General features: G+C 37.9%; 1 protein-coding gene and 1 pseudogene across 3 annotated transcripts in view; one reads left to right on the top strand and one right to left on the bottom strand.

The window, feature by feature from the left end:
* The window catches only part of LOC111338202 (E3 ubiquitin-protein ligase rnf213-alpha), a 137,145-nt gene that overhangs the window by 2,105 nt on the left and 113,833 nt on the right, over nucleotides 1-21,207 (top strand). For all 3 annotated transcript variants that reach the window (XR_015999609.1, XM_088755831.1, XM_088755832.1), the window contains exons 2-3: nucleotides 16,097-16,350; nucleotides 17,134-17,401. Coding sequence is in view for 2 of the 3 variants with exons in the window: in XM_088755831.1 (XP_088611957.1) it covers nucleotides 16,097-16,350; nucleotides 17,134-17,401 (522 nt within the window). In the remaining variant the exon portion in view is untranslated. The remainder of the gene's footprint in view (nucleotides 1-16,096; nucleotides 16,351-17,133; nucleotides 17,402-21,207) is intronic.
* Nucleotides 3,399-6,045, bottom strand: LOC148733358 (zinc finger protein 862-like; annotated as a pseudogene).

Raw genomic sequence — 21,207 nt, 5'->3', positions numbered from 1 at the left:
CACATCATGCCATTTGTAGATAAAACCCTTAAATATTAGTCTTTGTTTCCTATCCATTAGAAAACTTAAGTACCAGTTGACAAGATAAGGATTGAGATGAAGAGCCTTTAGCTTTTCCCCTACTAATGGTGTTTTACATTATCGAAGGCTTTTGATAAAGTGTTGATGTTTGACCGAGAGACGTAGATGGTGGTTTTCCACTTTTTACCTGTTGTTATTTCAGATCATGTTTACGGTAGGTGCTCTCAACTGCATTAGACCGGTCAATATATTGGTCAAGAGTTGACCAACATATTGGTTGATAGTTGGTTGATATTTCTTAGACAGATCTTGGTCCAGTATTGATCATATCTTTGTGGTATATCAGTCATCTGTCAGTAATATATCGGTCAACTGTTGGTGGTGTATCAGTCAACGGTTGGTCAAATATTACTTGTGTGTTGAGTATCTTCAATTGACTGTCGTTTCACTTCTATTCAAGATTTCATTCTGAAACTTAGCCAAAACACTCATTTTGATGTGCTCTTTCCTGATGGATTGATTATTTTTTGATCAAGTATAATATGAAAAGTTTCAAGCAACTGTATTTGGGATTGTTTATATTAACCAGGTTATATTTATTTGAGTACTTTAAAATCCCTTCAGTCATTCTGCTTTTGAAACATTGTCCCACAAGCTGTCATGGCATATAACTTATCTGTGCTGCAATTTCCAAGGGAGAATTGTATCTTGAGTTAAATTATTGAACCATATGTATGACTAGTGAGTCAAACAAATTGGCCATTTTACAGTTGTGTACTTAGTTGCCAAGCCTTTGAGTCAGAGTGAGGCTAAAGATGACCTTGTTGTGATAGAGACCTGTATCTCGTTAGCATGATAACAAAGTGATTTACATTTGAAAGGCAGCAAGGTTTGTATCATAACAACGTCATCCCTAGCCTCACTCCCATTCAAAGGCTTGGCAACCAAGCACACAACTGTAAAATGGACTATTTCACATTATGTGAATTTCAAATCATATGTTTAAGAATTAAGGAAGTGAAAAATGAAAGCCCAGTGGTGTTACACATTTGTTGTTGTGCAATCATATCTACAAATGGACCCTGAAGTGTGGTCATGAATAACAATATTTTAAGAAAGCAAGACCATGCAACCTATGACATTAGTAACTTCAGCCATGGCTATGAGGTTTTCAAGTCAATGACTTGAAAGCCTCATAGCCATGGCTGAAGATTCATATGTTGAATTAAAGCTTTTACAGTATTCCTTCACAGTATTACAAACTTTGGTAAAAAGTGTCTCGTGCATGATATCTAAGGGTTTTTATTGCAGTCTAGACCAAACCTAGTCTCCCTCGCAGCCGATATTAGGGTCGTCATGCAACTCTCCTCCCCCACTAGAGCGTTGTGTGACGACCCTAATAATGGCTGCGAGGGAGACTAGACCAAACCACTTGTGGACCAAACTATTTCATAGCCTTAATTATCATATGCAACCATTTTGCCATATTCAGGCAACAAGAAGATGTCTTCATATGTAAGATTGAGCCATAGCTCTGGAGCCCTTTTCAAACGTTGCTATATGGGTCTATAGAATCCAAAACTTAATTATCATGTATTTTGCACATGAACTTCTAAAATCACTCCCATGTGCAGTGGTAAACATAAACCCTTTTACCTACCAGACAGACATGCAAGTCTAAAAGTGATGTTTTTTGTAAACTGGTATCATTACCATAGACAGAGTTGATGCTGGACAGAGCTGTTCTGCTAGCGGTTGTTAAATTGTAGCTAAAAGTCAAATCTGTTGTTCAATTTACCACAGTGACTCCGTTCAGTCCTGGACCTCTTTTCTTACCACCCCTATCCCTCAAGGTGTTTCTTTCCCTTGTGTGTTCCTTGTGTGTTTAAGTCTTCTTTTAGTGTATTGACTTGTGAACAGTAACAGCCTAAAAAGTTGCTGTGTATGTTTTAAGACCACGCACACACGAAAAAATACTTCAGTTGTTGTATTACTGTGACAATTAACTTTATTCCATCCAATATGATTTGATACTGGCTCGCTATGGTTAGGTGGCTAAAAAAGTATGCAAACATTCTGTTCACTTAATTAAAAAAAAGTATATAGTTACTGATAGCTATTATTATGGAATTTTTGGCCAAGCATATGTAACTATGACATTAGTAACTTCAGCCATGGCTATGAGGTTTTCAAGTCAATGACTTGAAAGCCTCATAGCCATGGCTGAAGATTTATATGTTGAATTAAAGCTTTTACAGTATTCCTTCACAGTATTACAAACTTTGGTAAAAAGTGTCTCGTGCATGATATCTAAGGGTTTTTATTGCAGTCTAGACCAAACCTAGTCTCCCTCGCAGCCGATAATAGGGTCGTCGCGCAACTCTCCTCCCCCACTAGAGCGTTGTGTGACGAAAGCACATTGAGGTTTGAGAAACCCAATTTGAAAACAGTTAGGTACTTACTAGAAAATGCATTCTAAGTTCATGTTTTCCAACCAAAAAATGTAGAAAATGACTAGTTCACAAAGGTCATTTATATTTACAGTGGATACCCTTGCAAAATGGACTGTGGAATTCCCACAAATTTTTTCCTAGGAATAAGAGGTGTCAATTTTTACAGTAAATTTGGACTGGGAATTCCTAGGAATTCCTAGAAATTCCCAACTGCAACAACCCTATTTCTAAAAACCTAAAAATTCCCAAAAATTCCATGTTTATAGCCAACAGTACTTGGAATTCTTAGGAATTCCTAGGAATTCCAACTCAGCACCAATCACTTCCCTGAAAGACTGCATGTAGATCTAAAAACTAGCTTGCCTGAAATTCCTAGAAATTTTTAGGAATTTCTAGGAGTGTTTAAGAATTATTGGGAATTTTAGGAAAACTTTGAGACAATAAATATAAAATAATTACATGCATTAATTAACTCCCAGCTAACTGAAAAATTCAAGTAGTCAATAAAATTTATTTACCTGCTTAAATCAGGTTTACATGTAAATTATTTTCTATTGTATATTAATTAACATCAACATGTAGTAATATTAGGATGAAATTTGATTTCTTTTTCTTTTCTTGAGAACTTCATAAAAATTATCCTCAATTACAGCTATTCATTTTAAAGTAGTCCTTATGAATCATTAAATTTGGTCTAATTGACTTACTGTGAATAAAATCTGTTGATTCTTTTCCATGAAATACAATAACTTGAATTATATTTATTGCAATCAGGGCTCGAACTTAACTTTTGAAGTTAATAGTCGAATGGCTAGTACATGGTCAGGATTCACTAGCCAAAAATGCATTTCTACTAGGCAAGTGTACAGCACAATACTATCATTTTTATAGATTAAACAAACACAAAAAAATGTAAAACTGCTGTTGCTATCAAACTGTAATCAATTTATTATACAACTGTACATAAAATTCATTGTATGTGTTCATGCTTGTTCGTTATTCCAATTACCTCGACAACAATAAAACCCAACTGTGCATGTACTGCTGGCCTGCAGACATTACTTCTTTGTGTGACTTAAGCTTCTAGCTGCAAACAGCAGCTGCTCATTCAAAATGCCTAGTACCCTAGTAGTGTTCTGTATTATAAAACAGTTAATTAGGTGTTCCCAAGTGGTAGGAATGATCATTGAAGGCAATGATCAGTCCATCAATGTAGGCCGTCTGCTCCGTTCTGACTCCTCCAGCCAGCGCCCAACTGCTAGAACTGCAGTATAGTCCTCATGAGAAGGTCCACTGACAGCTATTCTCATCAACTCATCAATAGTAGAAACATTCAAGGTTGACCTCCAGTCAGTCATGATTCTGTTCATGCAAGAGTTTCCCTGCTCGCAGCAAGCAGTCTGGCAAGGAATTACAAGACATAGTTCCACTAAAATTAGCAGGTTTGGATAATCATCTTTGCAAAACATAAATTTGTTCTTCCAGAATTCGCTTTGCCTGAGTTCAAGTTCTGCTCTAACTCGCTGTACATGGAATTTCAGACTCATCCATTCATCAAGACAGTCATGCAGACTGAAGTTGTGCTGCTCTAGAGGTACCTGAAAATGACCATGTAGTGTCTGGATTTCATTTTCGCCATGTAAGAGCAGCCGATGCCTGTCTGTAACTGGCCAACCTCGGTGCTTTGTCAAGACAGCTGCTGCTGAGAATACTGGATCTGTTTCCATCCCTTCAAACCTCTCTTGGATGAATGTCATGGCAGCATTCACCGCAGATGCCTGGATAGCATTAATAGCCTGCCTGTCTGCATCCCTTTGAAGCTCTATGCCCTTAAATGTGTTGCCATCCCCTACTTCCGTAAGGAAAGAGTTTAGTTGCTGACCAGGTCTTTCCTTGAAAGATTCAAGTTTTGCTAAAAGGGCAGTTAAGTTATCTTGAACTCTTGAGATTGTTATTCCATCCTCCTGGAAGCTAAGACTCTTTGGAAAGTGCATCTACGATGTCAAGTAACAGATGCATGATGGCAACAAATTTGTAGCTTGTGAATTTTTTGCTGTAATTCACAGCCCTTCCTTGCATCTGGTTACTGGCATTCCTTGCTTGTGAGGTATGTTGGAAGTGCAAAACTACAACTTGAAAGTTCTTTGACAAGAGAATATTCAGTGCTCTTTGCATATGTGGTACCCACCTTGTACCGTCTGCTTTGATTGCCTTATATGCTCGCACTTCCATACTCTCAGCTAGTTCTTTAAGCTCACGGACTGCCTTTGCAGAATAATGATAGTGCTTCCAAATACCTTGGCCTTAATAATGTGAGGAATTTCTTGTTTAAGCAAGCCATAAACACCACTTATTTCTCCAAGCATAACATTTGCTCCATCTGCTCCCAGGGCCACTGTCTTCTCTTTCCAATCCCTACACACCTCTGTCATAGCAGTTTCCACAGCTGCTTTGATTCCAGCTGCTTTGCTGTTTTCACAAGCCTTCAGCCCCACAAATGCATTTTCTATCTCACCTTTAACCAAATGACATACATAAACATCTTCTACCTCACGTACTCCAACATCACATGCACTGTCTGCCATTACACTTATGAACTTTGATGACTGAAGCTTGCTTGAAAGTTCATGCTTTAATTGTCCTGCAATAGCCGTTACAAACGTTTTGCATGCTTTGTCATTAATGTAGGTGTTTCCAAGCTCAACTCCGTGTTTCATTCCAAGTTTGCACAGGTGGGGAAAGCTTGTAAATGGCATTTCCCTCTTTGCAACAAAATAAGCTATATCAAACAATCTTTCCATCTTCTGAGAGACTTCTTTTGACATTGACAACAGAGCGCGTGGTAAAGGAGCTAGCTGTGGATTCTCAGAAACTTTAGCAGCCGCAACACAACGTGTATGACCAGTTGAAGTTTCGTGGCTTCTCACAGATTCTATTTTAAAATTCTGACTGCCAGACACGAAGGTAGAGGATGAGTCACTGCAAGTTGGATTGTCTCTACAAAATTTGCAAAACATCCGGTTTCCTTCTGAGTCGTACGTTAGCCATGTGAAGTCTTTCAACCACGACCGTACGAACTTTCGTTTCGATGAAGATTGAGATGTCGAAGAATCATCAATTGCTCTCTTTGAAGTGGAAGTTGTAGATGTTTGAGATGATTCAGAGGATTTTGATGACGACAGAAATGCCCTGATATCCATACTTAACGAGAGCAATCACGCGTGGCATTTCAAAATGGCGGACAAGCGTTTTTTGATAGCATTGCATCATGGGTATGTGACTTGATCCCATGTTTCCTCGATCAAGCAAGTCAATATGGCGGCGAACGAACACGGACTTGTAACGAAACAAAGAATTATTTTTCGAATATAGAGTTATTTTTCTTTTTTTTATTTCATGCCAGTTGTTGAAATGAAAGAATTTTGAAAATGTTTGAAGACTTAAGTTATTTATAGAGGCGAAAATTAACTAGCCAAGATGGCTAGCAGATGAGAAAATCCACTAGCCAAAACTCAAAATCTACTGGTATTTGGCTAGTAGACCACCGCCAAGTTCGAGCCCTGGCAATAAATACTATCAGTCAAAAATAGTCTTTAAAGGAATCATTTAATTTACGATATGATGATACAACTGGTACTCTACCCTTTCCTCCCAAAGGGACTTGACTTAATATTATGTGGTTGTAACTTCGTTGGATAAATCTCTTATGTGTTAAAATTCAAATGTTAGCTGTCAAGCAGCATTTTCATGTTGTACTGTTTGTTTTCTAGTCTGCTAATTGAAATTCAAAGATTTCTACTCAATTTTGACTTAACAATCTTGGGAGTGAAGGGCTTAATTAGGGTTAAATAATTGATATTTGAATTAAAATCTTGTTGCTACTGTAACAATAAATTGTAATAGAGTTATCCTAAACTGCAGACTAAGCAGCTGTTTGTCTTTTTTTTGCTGGGCTGGCAGCTATTCAAACATGACTAAAATAATCCTGAAACAACTTACCAATAGATCAATTTCTTACCGAATATCGCAATTTGTACTCACCACACACTTTCAAAATCATAGCTTTATAAATAGCCACTTGGCCTGCGTAGCGGCCCTAGGGGAAGGGGGGAAGGGGGTGGAGAGCCGACTGGAACCTCTCTCTTCTCTGCTTCCCACCCCCTCTCCCCTCCCTCTAAGGCCACTACGCAGGCTAATAGCCACTTGACCCTTGTACTGGCCAGTCACTATGTGAACTGTTGTTCTTTTTTTAACTCCATGGCACTAATGACTTGCTTTTCATTTATAACACTCGCACTGTTCTTGTTTTCCCATTGAACAACGTACAGTAAGACCCATCTTTAGAGACAATATTGTATTAAGCAAACAGTTGATAAAAGAAAAAACTTAACGCATGAGCGATCACTAATAAGTTATTTATTATCCAACACACCAAACTGTTATTTCAGTGCGGGCGAATTTCGCGGATATTTATTTACGGGGAGTCTGTGACAGAAGTATGTGAAGCGGAACGGAATTGGCGCGTTGTTGTGTTGCTGTTTCTATTTTCTTCAATAAATGAAGAAATTTCCAGGTCGTCTAGCTGTTTGTCTTCATTGGATTCATCTAATAAACTTGGATGTATATTTGCCAGCCATTCTGACTCTTCGTCGTCGGAAATATGATTCAAATTGTCCGCCATTTTTTTTTTTCATAACTACAACTCAACTCTTCGCTTGTGTGATGCGAGAAAACCTGTTTAACCGGTACTCTAGAGTACAAGTACCGTGTGATATTTGTGCTCATCTATGGCGTTATTTGTACTCTACAAAGTGTAGTTGGATAATAAAGGAAGATTATTGGTATTTCTCAAAGTTAGTTTCCAGTTTCAACCTCTATTACTATGGATGTTTCCAACTGAGTCACCCCAACAACCTTGTTTAAAGTGTTGAGTGAGAGATGAAGATGGTGGTTTTCCTCTTTTTACTACCATTAATTCTCTCAGTTCCATGCTGTCATGCTTATATGCTCTTCTTTAAATCATGATGATCAAGTTGCGTGCCGGCCTCCTTAAATTTTAGATTCCTTCAATTTTTTATCCTTGGAAGTGTTTATCATTAATCAGACTAGCCTCCTGGGTGGGATCTTCCTTCGAAGTGCCCTAACAGATGTGCAGCCCAACAAGGTCATGTCATGATTCTGGGACTCCTAATTCAGAAAGGTGTAGTGTTTCTTAAAATGTTCACTAGAATCAGTCATGATACTCATAACTTGGCAAATGGTAAACAACGCAGCGTATGCTATTGAGTTATGGATGCATGTGGGAGGTTGCATAAAGCACAAAAGAAGCATAAGAGTCGCTTGAGGCTATAGCCGAGAGTGACTCTAGCCTCTTGAGTGCTTAGCAAACCTCCCAAGTGCATCCATAACTCAATAGTGTATGCTGTGGTGTTTACTATTTGTTTTATAACATAACATTGATACGTTGTAGCAAAAGAGTTCCCTTTTATTTAACAAATCTTACGTGACCTGAAAAAAAAAGCTGCGTGGGGAAAAATGGTCTTCACATTTGCTCACATCAGCAGCGTACACCCATGGGCAAATGGTGGATGCTCAATTGACCAATCAGAACACGTGCTTTGCTTTGGTTATGTTATAACACTAATTAGTGTTAAGATTATACATGAGTAGCACTAGCCATCTGAAAGAACTCATTCAGAATTTGATGAGTAAAACAAATGTTAGAGACTTGGTTACATGCAAAAAGCTTTTTTAAAAGTCATTGTGGTGCTATTATAACTATAACAATAATAATATCAATACTTTATTGACACTCCCTTAATGGGGCTTTCAGTGACAATGCAAGAGAACTAAACTAAAGTTAAAGTTAAGTTAAAAGGAGTAGATTATAATTCAATTGAAAAGGAAGAATGCCATAAACAATAAACTATTTAAAATGAATTATACAATAAATACTAATTAAATAAAACAGCATACCATCATAGTGTGCTATTTAAAAAGTCAGTAATCAATTTGTTTTTCATGTAGAATTTAAAAGTGGAAATTGATTGGCAGTATGGTAGATAAATGTACTCTATCTGGCACTTGAGTTATACAGGAGGATGTTTAATAGTAGATAACTTTGGGTCACATGCCCAGTGACTGTATGAATTTTAATTGTGCTGAATTGATTGCTGAGGTAACAGGGTGCTTGATCAGATGTACATTTGAATGCCATAACAGCATCACAGAAATAGAGCTATTGTTTAATTTGAAGCCAATGTAGATCTCTTAGTGCAGGGGTTAAACTTCTTGGTTCCTGTAAAAATATGCGCAGCTAAGTTCTGTACTGACGGTAAGTCTACAGAGGTTTTTGCTCAAGGTGTTTGACCACACTGTAATGGAACAGTAGAGTAATTTACTCAAAAAATTGGGTGTGTATTACTGTCACCAGTTAGTTACAATGAGGAACATGTTTAACCTGACTAATTTGTGCAAGGCTAGACACACAAGATGAGGTGGTTTTTAAAACATGGCCATGAAATATGAGTTGTGGGTCAAGAACAACGCCAAGATCTTTGGAAGAGATGCCAGAGTGAGATCTCCCAAGAGGAGATATTTCAAAGCTGGGGAGTTTGGCTGGTAAATTTTGGCTTCCAAAGACTATTAGTTTTGTTTTGTCTGGATTTTACAGTTATAAAATTTTTAAAACACCAGTTGTGTATTAAAAGAAGATGGCTATTCCCATTATTCATGGCAGTCGGATAATCACGCTTGAAAGAAATCTTAAGTTTTGTGTTGTCAACATAATATTGTGTGAGACAGTTTCTTGGAACAGAGGGTGATCATTGATTTAAATACTCAGAAGGAGCTGTCCGAGCATGCTTCCTTGGGGAACACCACTTACTGTAGTCAACCCCAGTGAATTCAAGAAGGTTGAGGTAATACATACAACTTGGTGTCTGTTGGTTGGATAGCTACTGAACCGCACAAGATAAAAATATCTTAATTTTGAAAGAAGAATATACTGACATGGGCTTTGCTCATGTCCAACAAAACCATAGCAGAGAGTTCCTGTTTATCCATACCAGTCAATATGGCATCAGTTTTTTCTGCGAACTGAAATCTCATATTTCTATTTTTTTTTTAATGGCTGAAAGAGGGTTGTTTCTTGTTAACTATGCCATCAGCTGGTGGAACAGGACGTATACAAAACATGGACTGGGGTCCATGGACCACCCCTATGGACCCGGGACATGGACCACCCCTAATTTTTGAAAAGGGGATCACCCCTGTTAATATGAAAATTTACCGGAGGTCAGGGTATGAAAAACACAGACTCGTATTTATTGCGCCCCCATAAATGGGAAGACCATAAACTCGTTTTGAGATACAGAAGATCAAGAGCATTTGTACCCCCAATATTTTCATTCCAACATTTCCAAATTATAATTTGATCGGGAAGACACCCCTATCCCGCCTATTATACTCTATCGCGCATAAAAATAAGCCGATTTATTTTATAAGTGAAGTTTACCCTACGAACACAAATTTTTAATCAAGGTATATTGATGAAAAAGTTTAATGGATAGGTTGTAATTTTAATGAGAGAGCACAGAGTCATTTAGTTTCCATATTAAACGAATTGTAACCTTGGACGGGGTAGGTTGCCGGCTAACATAAACTCGCTCCAGCCCCTTCGCGATACCTACATACATACTTTAGTTATTCCCGAAGCAAACTATATGTACAATTAAAAGCTAAAAACTAAAACAAAGGAAAGACGCTTCTAGAGAAGGAAGTTTAGAGGTTATCTTGTATGAAAACTCCCTTAAAGTGAGCAAACAATGTTTCAGATACACGGCAGAGTGGAAAGGTGAAATTATTATTTAAACTTACCCAGCTTCTTCCATAACTCATCTTTGATTGCCATACATTTCTAGAAATACAAGGTAATTTAATGCAAAATATGCCGACTAAAACAGATATGAATGTATTTGCAAAGGAACATACAAAATTGTAGAATAGGGACACTTTCCCTTCTCACCTTCCTCCATATTTCCCACGTGTACGACAAAACTCAGTTCCCATGGGGTGGTCCATAGGGGTGGTCCATTGACCGGGTCCATTGGGGTGGTCCATTGACCGGGTCCATTGGGGTGGTCCATGGACCCCGGTCCATGTTTTGTATACGTGCGGTGGAACGCAATTCTTTCACTCACCTTTGACAATACTGGAAATAATGAGATGATGTATGATTTGAACAAACCAAAAAATAGTATTCTGAAACTTCCAAGGAAGTTCTTAAGTCTTGAGTTTACTAAAATCCTCATTCACACATTTGTTTAACCTCCAAGCTTGATCACTGCAATGCTCTGTTGTATGTTGTCAACTAAAGGCTACTTTAGAAGTTACAGTATGTTCAGAATTCTGCAGTGGACTTATAAATAAATAAGGATTTAATTATAAGTACAAAATTATTTACAATTTAAATCATGAACAATCATTATGAATCTATTGGACTGGGCCTTACGTAATAGTCCTTTTCACAGTTGTGGGCTTGGTGGCTAAGCCTTTGAACAGGAGTGAGGCCAAGGGTGACCTTGTTATGATACAGATGTGGCTGCTTTTCAAATGCAAATTCAAATTCTTTGTTATCATGCTGAGTAGATACTGGTCTCTATCACAACAATGTCACCCTTAGCCTCACTTCAAATCAAAGGCTTGGCAACTAAGTACACAACTCTGAAATGGTCTATTATGCAAATATACATTTCAGAAGTTCATAGGTTTATAATACTTAAGCCTTTAACTCCCATAACTGATCAGGACAGAATTTCTCCCTACAACAATCTAATAAGGAGACAAGCAGTGGGAATAAAGAAAAATATCTATTGAGGATTATTAGTTGATCTAATTCAAAATTATCTCAAGTAGCATTAAAATTGGCAGACAGTAAGGAGAATTACCAATGAGATCTTGAGAGTGAAAGGGTTAAAAAAAGAGGATACCTAAATTTAAATTTACTGATTGAAAATTTAGGAAATTTAAAACTAAAAACGTAAAAATTTAAAACTTGAAAATTATGTAACGGGAGGCACATTACAGGGGAGGAGCTCTGTAAAACACTCAATCTTAGACATAAATAGTGTAGGTCTGTAGTCAAATCTAAGATTATATATGGCCATGCATGCTCACCCAGGTCAGTGGTATGAGGTGGCTTATTTAGGCATGAGTCAGGCTGTCATAATTATTTTTTCAAATGTTTTTATTTAAATTGCGCCAAGTACATCGGGTCTTGGGTGCAAAGGCCCACATTTAGTGTGGTCAAGAGCTTTGTCATATCAACATATATTATACACATGATTATAACACATACCAGGAAATATGACCATATCCCATGTGCTTTCAAAGAGCTTCACTCGCTTCCTTCTGAGCAGCATATTAGTTTATTTTAGCCTCTTAATACTTATAAACGGTATCCAGCGACGTTTTTAATATGATTATCTACACACCTACTATAGACAACTTAGATCAGCTTCTGCAAACTGTCTTAAAGTAGCCAAATCCTATACTCAAAATTATGTAATGTAATGTAATGAAGGATTTCTATAGCTCATGGCACTAATTATAACACTTTTTTGGGGACTTTGGCCAGACTGCATTAAGCAGTTTATTTTTTTAAGAAAATTTTTGCAGAATACGCCCCCAATTTTGGAATCAAGGCCAGACCACAACACCTGGATCTATGCATGTATACAACTGCTCATTATCTGTACAATAAGGACAGGTAATGACAAGATTTCGAGTGCAATGTAGTGTTAATTAATAAGCACAAGTAAATTTTTCAAAGAAAACAAAATTGTGCATGTGCTAGTCCAGTTTAACCAGTTTGCATGAGAAGTCATGTTGTAATTAAGACTAATTTGCATGAAAAAGGCATCACAGAAAGTCAAGATTGGTGAAATTTTGACAGCATATGCACTATTTGTAATTTGCACCAGTGTTACAACTATGCAATTGTGTTACAACTTTGCCTTTGTATTACATAGAATATGTGTTTTCAGCTAATCATATGTGCATGACTTTTTCCATTATACCCTTGTGAACTGAATTCCCAGTTTTCTGAGAATTCCTAGGAACTCCCAGGAATTCTCAGCTATACAAACTACCTCCGACGAAGGGCTAACTCTCGAAATGTCAGCTTTTGTAATCGTTACGGTGGCCAATTTACCATTTCAACTTTGTTGATATACTCATATCACAGATTTGCTTTCTAACCTCGAAGGCTTCTTGGATTCAATAATCATAAAAGTTTTTATTGTTACGCAAAATGTCTCATGTCCACGGATGTGCCAAAATCTTAAAACATAAACATCGTCATAAATGTGGATCAACAATTTGGTATGTGTCTAAAATGAAGACCCAAAAACGAAGACCCACTGGTCAAAACCAAAGACCCTACAGTCTAAGATGAAGACCCTGCGGTCTAAAATGAAGACCCTCACTCAAACACCGTGGTCTAAAACAAAGACCCTGCAGTCTAAAACAAAGACCCTGCGGTCTAAAACAAAGACCCTGCGGTCTAAAATGAAGACCCTGCAGTCTAAAATGAAGACCCTCACTCTAACACCGCAGTCTAAAACAAAGACCCTGCGGTCTAAAACGAACACCCTGCAGTCTAAAACGAAGACCCTGCGGTCTAAAATGAAGACCCTGCGGTCTAAAACAAATACCCTGCGGTCTAAAACGAAGACCCTGCGGTCTAAAACGAAGACCCTGCGGTCTAAAACGAAGACCCTGCGGTCTAAAACGAAGACCCAGCGGTGTAAAACGAAGACCCTGCGGTGTAAAACGAAGACCCTGCGGTGTAAAACGAAGACCCTGCGGTCTAAAACGAAGACCCTGCGGTCTAAAACGAAGACCCTGCGGTCTAAAACGACGACCCTGTTGTATAGAACAAAGACCAACCAGTCTAAAACCATGTACACTAAGCTAAGTTGTTTCCATTTCTGGAGCGCATAATTAATTAAAGTGCCATCTGAGCGCACACAACATATGTCAAATTGTGGAACGCAGTCATCAGACAGCTGTAAGCAAAAGCCTCTGAAATGTATAAATTAAAGTGCCATCTGAGCGCACACAACATATGTCAAATTGTGGAACGCAGTCATCAGACAGCTGTAAGCAAAAGCCTCTGAAATGTATAAATTAAAGTGCCATCTGAGCGCACACAACATATGTCAAATTGTGGAACGCAGTCATCAGACAGCTGTAAGCAAAAGCCTCTGAAATGTATAAATTAAAGTGCCATCTGAGCGCACACAACATATGTCAAATTGTGGAACGCAGTCATCAGACAGCTGTAAGCAAAAGCCTTTGAAATGTAAACGTGTTCTGATACAGAATGAAGAGACTGTTTCATTAAAAGTCAAATTTGTGTGATAAGACCAAAATGTAGTTTTCAAGTTTGTGTAAGAGATTTTTGACCTATATCAAAGCTGCAACAGGTCTGCATGTAACTGTTGTTCATTTTTACCCTTGCCCAATATATAATAAATTACAAATTTTCACGGGGACATTGCATGTACTGTATTTGATTGTACAAGATTATTCATGTCACTTTGCAAGTTACGCACAGATGACCTTTGAACCCAACCTTTAAAATAGATCAAGCGACCATCAAGCGGTAGGTCACGGTGTATGACGCAGTATCATTGAAGTCACCTCACTGTCATTTGCTCAATATGCGTTTGACAAATCTAAAATTTAATGTTGGTGACGAGGAAATGTACCAAACTCGTCACTAAAACGTACATTTCAACACTTGGAATTTGACTGCATTACACAATTTGACACGTGTTGTGTGCGCTCAGATGTGGGGTGCTCAGATGACATTTCAATTTATGTGCTACAGAAATGGGAGCAACGTAGCTTAGTGTATATGGTTTTAGACCAGTGAGTCTTCATTTTAGACCACAGGGTCCTCGTTTTAGACTAGTGGGTCTTCGTTTTAGACCAGTGGGTCTTCGTTTTACACTGCAGGGTCTTTGTTTTAGACTGCAGGGTCTTTGTTTTAGACCTCAAGGTCTTCGTTTTGGACCACAGGGTCTTTGTATTAGACCAGTGGGTCTTTGGTCTTTGGTCTTCATTTTTGGGTCTTCATTTTAGACACATCCAACGATTTGGAATGTGCACATCCATTTTTAAGCGAGAATTCCAATTCATCTAGGTGCTTCCTTGAATCTCTTGTACAAATGTTTCTTCATTATGAGACACACTTGACTCTGTTGGCACCGCTGCTAGTTCAGTGGAAGCAAATGAGTAAGGAATCAAGATGGGTGTGTTAAAATGTGTTGCTGAACGCTTGTTATGGTCAAACTTTATTGATTTGGGTACTGGTACACTGTGATCATCTAGGGAGCTCTTATACTTGCTAAGGTGGTATCCATCTGTTATAATAATGAGGGTAGATCATGTTTGTAATCACTGTCAAAGTTGTGATTGGCTTGCTTATGTTATCTCCCACCTTTGACATGAACATAACTCAAGTCAGGGTTTCGGGTCTTTGTTTCCTCGACAGCTCTTAGCCTCGAATCGTGCCTTTGTGGTACATTCAATTCTTCTCAATTATTTCTACATAGATTGAGTTCACATCATTCTCTTTATCGTCATCAAAACATGGATACGAGATTAATCCATTGTTTAAAAGCAGGCAATAGGTCAGAGAACTTAAGAGCAAATGTGGCCAAAAATTGAATGTGGCAACAGCTAAAAATTGTTTTGGCTCATATTCTCAAGTTAGGTGGGTCTTACAGTGAAACAAACCACTGCATACTTCATTTGGCTAAATATCAATCCATTTTCAAGAAAATCGATAATAACTGAATTCCACCAAAATGCTGCTTTAAAAGCTCAAAAATTTTTAAACCAATCTCAGAGTGCCAAGCCACAAATTGAAAATACTTGGACCGATGAAAAGTACCAAATCTTGAAAAACAACATCAAAACATAATTATGTTGACAGCAATTTGAGCAATTGTTGATTGTTTTGTGTACAAATTCTAATTGAATTTATCCGTCCTTCATCAGACTTGAATAAAAATGGGTCAAAAGTAACCTGTTATTTGACTATGTGCTAAACAAAATAATCAACTGAAAATCTGGCTTTTGGAAGGCGAAGTGTAGTTCTTTTGAATTTCCGAAGGATTTCCTGGGGAAATGGTTCAGTGTCATTTCATTCAATTTTGAAGTAGGATAAAATGCGCGGATTTGATGGTGCCGTCAGTTAGTCGAAAATGGACACATCCACACACAAACTTGATTGTTTTGCATTTCACATCCAAAATACAGCTTTTTCAACATAATATCCACTTACCCCGCATGTTGCTGGATCACAATAGAGGACTGCAGTCCTTAAATTATTGCAATGCTCTCAGAGTAGCGATAAGACAGCTGTGTTCAAACACTTTTGTTTCTCTAAATTTCGATCTGGATGAGTTACAAAGAGTTATCTAGTTATTTTAAGTCATAGAAACCTAGAGAAAAAGTATTTATAGCGTAGTATTTTTTGTTTTAGTCAGACTTAAATCATGGTCATGGTGGTATTTATCCTCTGTTCATTCATCTGTTTGTCTGCTTAGGTTCTGTTGAGGTAATTGTTCTGCTACAGCAGATGCAACTCAATGCAAGCCAAGTCAATGACAACACAGACCTAAATTCTGAGTTGATGAAAAATGCTTCAGACAGGGGCTTCATAATTGCTGACAATGAAGGATTAGGAAACTGCATGTTTTATGCTTTGTCAAATCAACTGGAAATTATTCTGGGAATCAAAATTAAACCTGACGAATTGAGACAAGTATTGGTCCAGTACCTCAGAAAAAACCCTATACTAGTAAGTTGATTCTTCCACTCTATGTTAACCACTGTTACTTCAGGAGCACCATAAAGGTTAAATCTACATGTGGACCAACTGGCCAACATGTCACTGCTCCTCCTATAGAGGATAATTAGGATCATAAATACTCTGACATCAGCGTCAAGTATAATCACACAGTGCATTCATTGGCGAGTGATTCGGAAGTACTATTCACCGCCTTCTAATTTATATGTAAATAATTTTCTACCTCAGTGTCGGTGAAAGTGGTGGATAATTACCTTTCCTCTTTGCCTCCGTAAATACCCCCCTATTCACCTTTATTTTGGAGAATTATTGTTTAATACTTCTGGATTGCTCATACAAACGTGCTGTGTTGTTCAAGTGTTTAAGTAGAGACCATGTTCAGGTCAGAGATAAATTCAGACCTCCTTGTGAAAATTAAAGGGCTTTGCCTTGTGGAGAAAGCGGCCAACCCAAGGTGTTTTAGAAGTAGTTTGCACTTGAATCTCCCCCAGATGGCACAATCCTAATTGGATAACCTTGACTCTGATTAAGGTGGACACCAGATATTCGATGTTTCAAAAGGCCAAATTCAGGAGTACAGTTGAGACTGCTACACCCAATGTAGATCCTTGTGTTCATTACTCCGATCTGATTGATCGTTATCTGTTCTTACTGTTGTTTAGTATCTCTTTGTTATTTTTTCATTCAATGACTCCTTCCAACGTACTCAACCTGGTCTAGTGTACCATTAACCTTACACTCTAAGTTTCGTTCTCTATTGTACTATTCTCACAGGCGAATGGAACAAATCTGTCTTGCTTCATCTATGGACATCAATCATGGAATGATTATTTAATGTACATGGGGCAAGATGGCGCTTGGGGTGACCATGTTATTCTGTGTGCTGCAGCAAACTGCTACAAATCTTGCATTCGTGTGGTCAGCAGTCTTTCCACTGCTCCCGATGTCATCTTAGAGCCAGAATGTCCTGTTGACAAAAGCAGGACACTTGTGTTGGGACACATCCATGAAGTACACTATGTCAGCCTTCTTTCCACACAAGGTACAATTCTTTAAATTATACCAAGTAAGTGAAGTGTGAGTTTATAGTGATATTTTGTGTAATTTTCTACAACTCCCAGGAGGGAGGGGGTGGCTCTATCATTCTCTGGTATAAGCCACTGTCAAATGATCGCTGCCAATATGACATGAAACATAAATTAAATTTTGCTTTCATGTCTCTTACCAGTCTCATTGTATATAACATTTATAGCTCATTTCCCACGAGGAAATTGTAGAACCCACCCAGGATGTTGGACAAGAACAGAATAAGTTTGCTTTCCACTGATAGCAAGGTTTTTTACAAAGAAAACTTATTTACTATAGGTAATGAGCCGTGGTTGCATCTCTAACATCAACTGCAGATGGAAGGTTAGGGAAAATTCTATCTTCCATCTGCTGTTGATGTTAGAGATGCAACCACTTCTCATTACCTATACATTTTAGGTAATAACATGATTTCCGGTGCAATTTGGTGCTAATGGGCATGAGTAAATTTTTCAAAGACAACAAAATTGTGGACAAGTGCAATTAATTTGCAGTCATTGAAAAATTGACAGGATGGTGCTTATTTTGAGTCTGCAAATCTGCGAGCCATTTTCGCAAGTATTTTTTTTTCTTTGATTGGCCTAAGGTCTGGGAGGTCGTTGATCATTTCGTGCCCAACTATCACTAAACTACTGACTATTGTTATAAACTGCTCGCCCGCAATCTTGAATGCAGAGATGATCCTGGGGACAAGTATAAACGGAACAACCTCCCTCCCAGGGTACTCTCTTTCAATTCCCTGAGAAATTAATTTTTAAATTTAGCTACGAAAGTGCTTAGAATTGAAATATTCCCAGAAAAAATCCTAATCTCGCTTCGGTTGCCAGAACTATTGCTGGTGCGTCAAATATAAAAAATGCTCTGAACATCTGTACGTTGTGCCAAGTCTTGTGTCATAGTAATGGCCATCCTGAGTTGGACGAATTTTTTTCTTTGTTTCATATTTTTGTTATTTAGAGAAAATTTTATCTATTCAAATCGCTCAGGATCCGCAAAAAATAAAAACAATGCGACAAAAATTAATTAAGGTTCAAGACTTAAGTAAAAAAGTTTCTGAGGTAAACCTAACGGCTCCAACCCCCATTCTGCTACTTGAATGGGTTGTTGAGTGGTATCCATTGACTGCTGTAATTCATTGATATCCACCTGGGAAATCATTCAAGAGAAAAGAGAACAGTACTTCCAGGGCAACTCCATGTATTGGCATCAAGAATGCTGAGTAAATCGGGTAATTTTAACACCTTCGCTCTTTACTGAATCAGAGTTATCTTGTTCCTTTGCTCTTGTTCTTGTTCTCATGCAAATATAATTGTCACAAATAAAAATTCTTAATATTTTGACTGTGACTCGCATGACTTGCATGGGTTGCCCCTTGGCTTGTACGGCTCACATATTTATAACACTCCTTATTTAAACCAAATTGTATGAGAAATCATGTTGTTACGCATGAATAATTAATATTATGTCAAATTGTGGAACACAGTCATCAGACAGCTGTAAGCAAAAGCCTTTGAAATGTAAACGTGTTCTGATACAAAATGAAGAGACTGTTTCATTAAAAGTCAAATTTGTGTGATAAGACCAAAATGTAGTCTTCAAATTTGTGTAAGACATTTTTGACCTATATCAAAGCCGCGACAGTTCTGTAACTGTTGTTCATTTTTACACTTGCCCAATATATAATAAATTACAAATTTCCATAGGGACATTGCATGTGTTGTATTTGATTGTACAAGATTATTCATGTCACTTTGCAAAATACGCACAGATGACCTTTGAGCCCAGCCTTTACAATCGATCAAGCGTCCATCAAGTGGTAGGTCACAGTATGACGCAGTATCATTGAAGTCACCTCACTGTCATTTGCTCAATATGCGTTTGACAAATCTAAAATTTAATGTTGGTGACGAGGAAATGTACCAAACTCATCACTAAAATGTACATTTCAACACTTGGAATTTGACTGCATTACACAATTTGACACGACGTGTTGTGTGCACTCAGATGTAGGGTGCTTAGATGACATTTTAATTTATGCGCTACAGAAATGGGAGCAACTTAGCTTAGTGTACATGGTTTTAGACCAGTGAGTCTTCGTTTTAGACCACAGAGTCTTCGTTTTAGACTAGTGGGTCTTCGTTTTAGACCAGTGGGTCCTCGTTTTAGACTGCAGGGTCTTTGTTTTAGACCACAAGGTCTTCATTTTGGACCACAGGGTCTTCGTTTTAGACCAGTGGGTCTTTGATCATCGGTCTTCATTTTTGGGTCTTCATTTTAGACACATCCAACGATTTGGAATGTGCACATCCATTTTTAAGCGAGAATTTCAATTCACCAGTATACTTATGCTAGAATGATTATAGGTGGTTGAGCTAGGACAAGTAACAAGCCCATTCATTTGAATAAGAAAAGAGTCATTTAAAATCTCACAAATAGTTTCAACTTGAGCATCGAGGTTTGTTGCGCTGGTGGTTGACATGACATCTCTGAAGATGGGTTTTACTGTTGTTCAATAGGGAAATGAGAACAGTGTGAGTGTTGTAAATGAAAAGCAAGTCATTGGTGCCATGGAGTTAAAAGAAGGGACAACAGTTGACAAGGTGACCTTAAGAGCCAGAATGGTGGAACGGCGGAAAATGACCCCAAATTCTAATACAAAGAAAGGCTGAAAATTACCCCAGATCCTAAAACACAGAACTGCGGAAAATGACCCCAAATCCTAAAACACAGAACTGTGGAAAATGACCCCAAATCCTAAAACAGAGAACAGATGTCAAGGCATGTTGCACAAATTCTGTACAAAAATACTCAAGCACTTGGCTCATTCATCCCCACAACAATAACGTGCCTGACTAAAATTAAGAGTTATTAATTTTTTTTTCTTTTACTGAGTCGTATGATTAATAATGAACCATTATACATGAAAGATAGCTGCGTTTTCGAGCTGTAAATGTGTTTAGTTATTTTTTGTTCTGCTAAATTTGCCATGAGTTTAGTTGTGACATAAAAAGTTGCACAGCATGTGAAAACTAACTTGACATACCACATTACAATAAACAATTGCAACTTTCATAAGTTTCCTGGTCACATCTGCATTGATTTATTGAAACAAAAATATCTCAAACGCTTGTACATGTGAGAACATCACAGGAACGTCTTCAGGCTTCTCAAAATATAACGATGTTCAGTCCCAGCTACAAACTTAGACTGGCGTGAGAGGAAGCCCTCGTTACGAGCCCTTCAATATAAGCATTTCTTTGTCCACGAGTAAGTTTTGGGCCTTGAGTAACACTAGGTGAAGAGAGGTTTGCATGGGGTCATGGGCATGGGAATTTTTCACGGCGTCAAAAGACAAAAGAAAGTTAGCAGAAGGAATCTGTCAGGAAGAATTTGAAGAATTTCTTTGCGACCAGGTGTCCAAAACACCACGATCCAACTATTAAATTTACAGCTTACATATCATTGGAAGAAATAAACTTTCTGGACAAAAAAGAGGCTATTTCACCAATTCGTTTAGCAGATTTCTTCTGTTCCCCCACAAATTGCAAATTGTCAACTCTATGGCCATGAGAAATTCCCATGGACGTGACCCTATGCAAACCTCTCTTCCCCTAGTGTTACTCAAGGCCTAAAACTTTTTTGTGGATGAAGAAACGCTCATATTGAAGGGCTTGTAATGAGGACTTGCTCTCACACTAGTCTAAGTTTGGAGCTGGGGCTGAACATCATTATGATTAAGAAGCCTGAAAACGTTCCTGTGAT

This window comes from Stylophora pistillata, chromosome 4 (assembly GCF_964205215.1).
Source record: "Stylophora pistillata chromosome 4, jaStyPist1.2, whole genome shotgun sequence".
Taxonomy (NCBI): Eukaryota; Metazoa; Cnidaria; class Anthozoa; order Scleractinia; family Pocilloporidae; genus Stylophora; species Stylophora pistillata.
The sequence above is the reverse complement of the archived record's forward strand: the minus strand, read 5'-3'. Positions and strand labels throughout refer to the sequence as shown.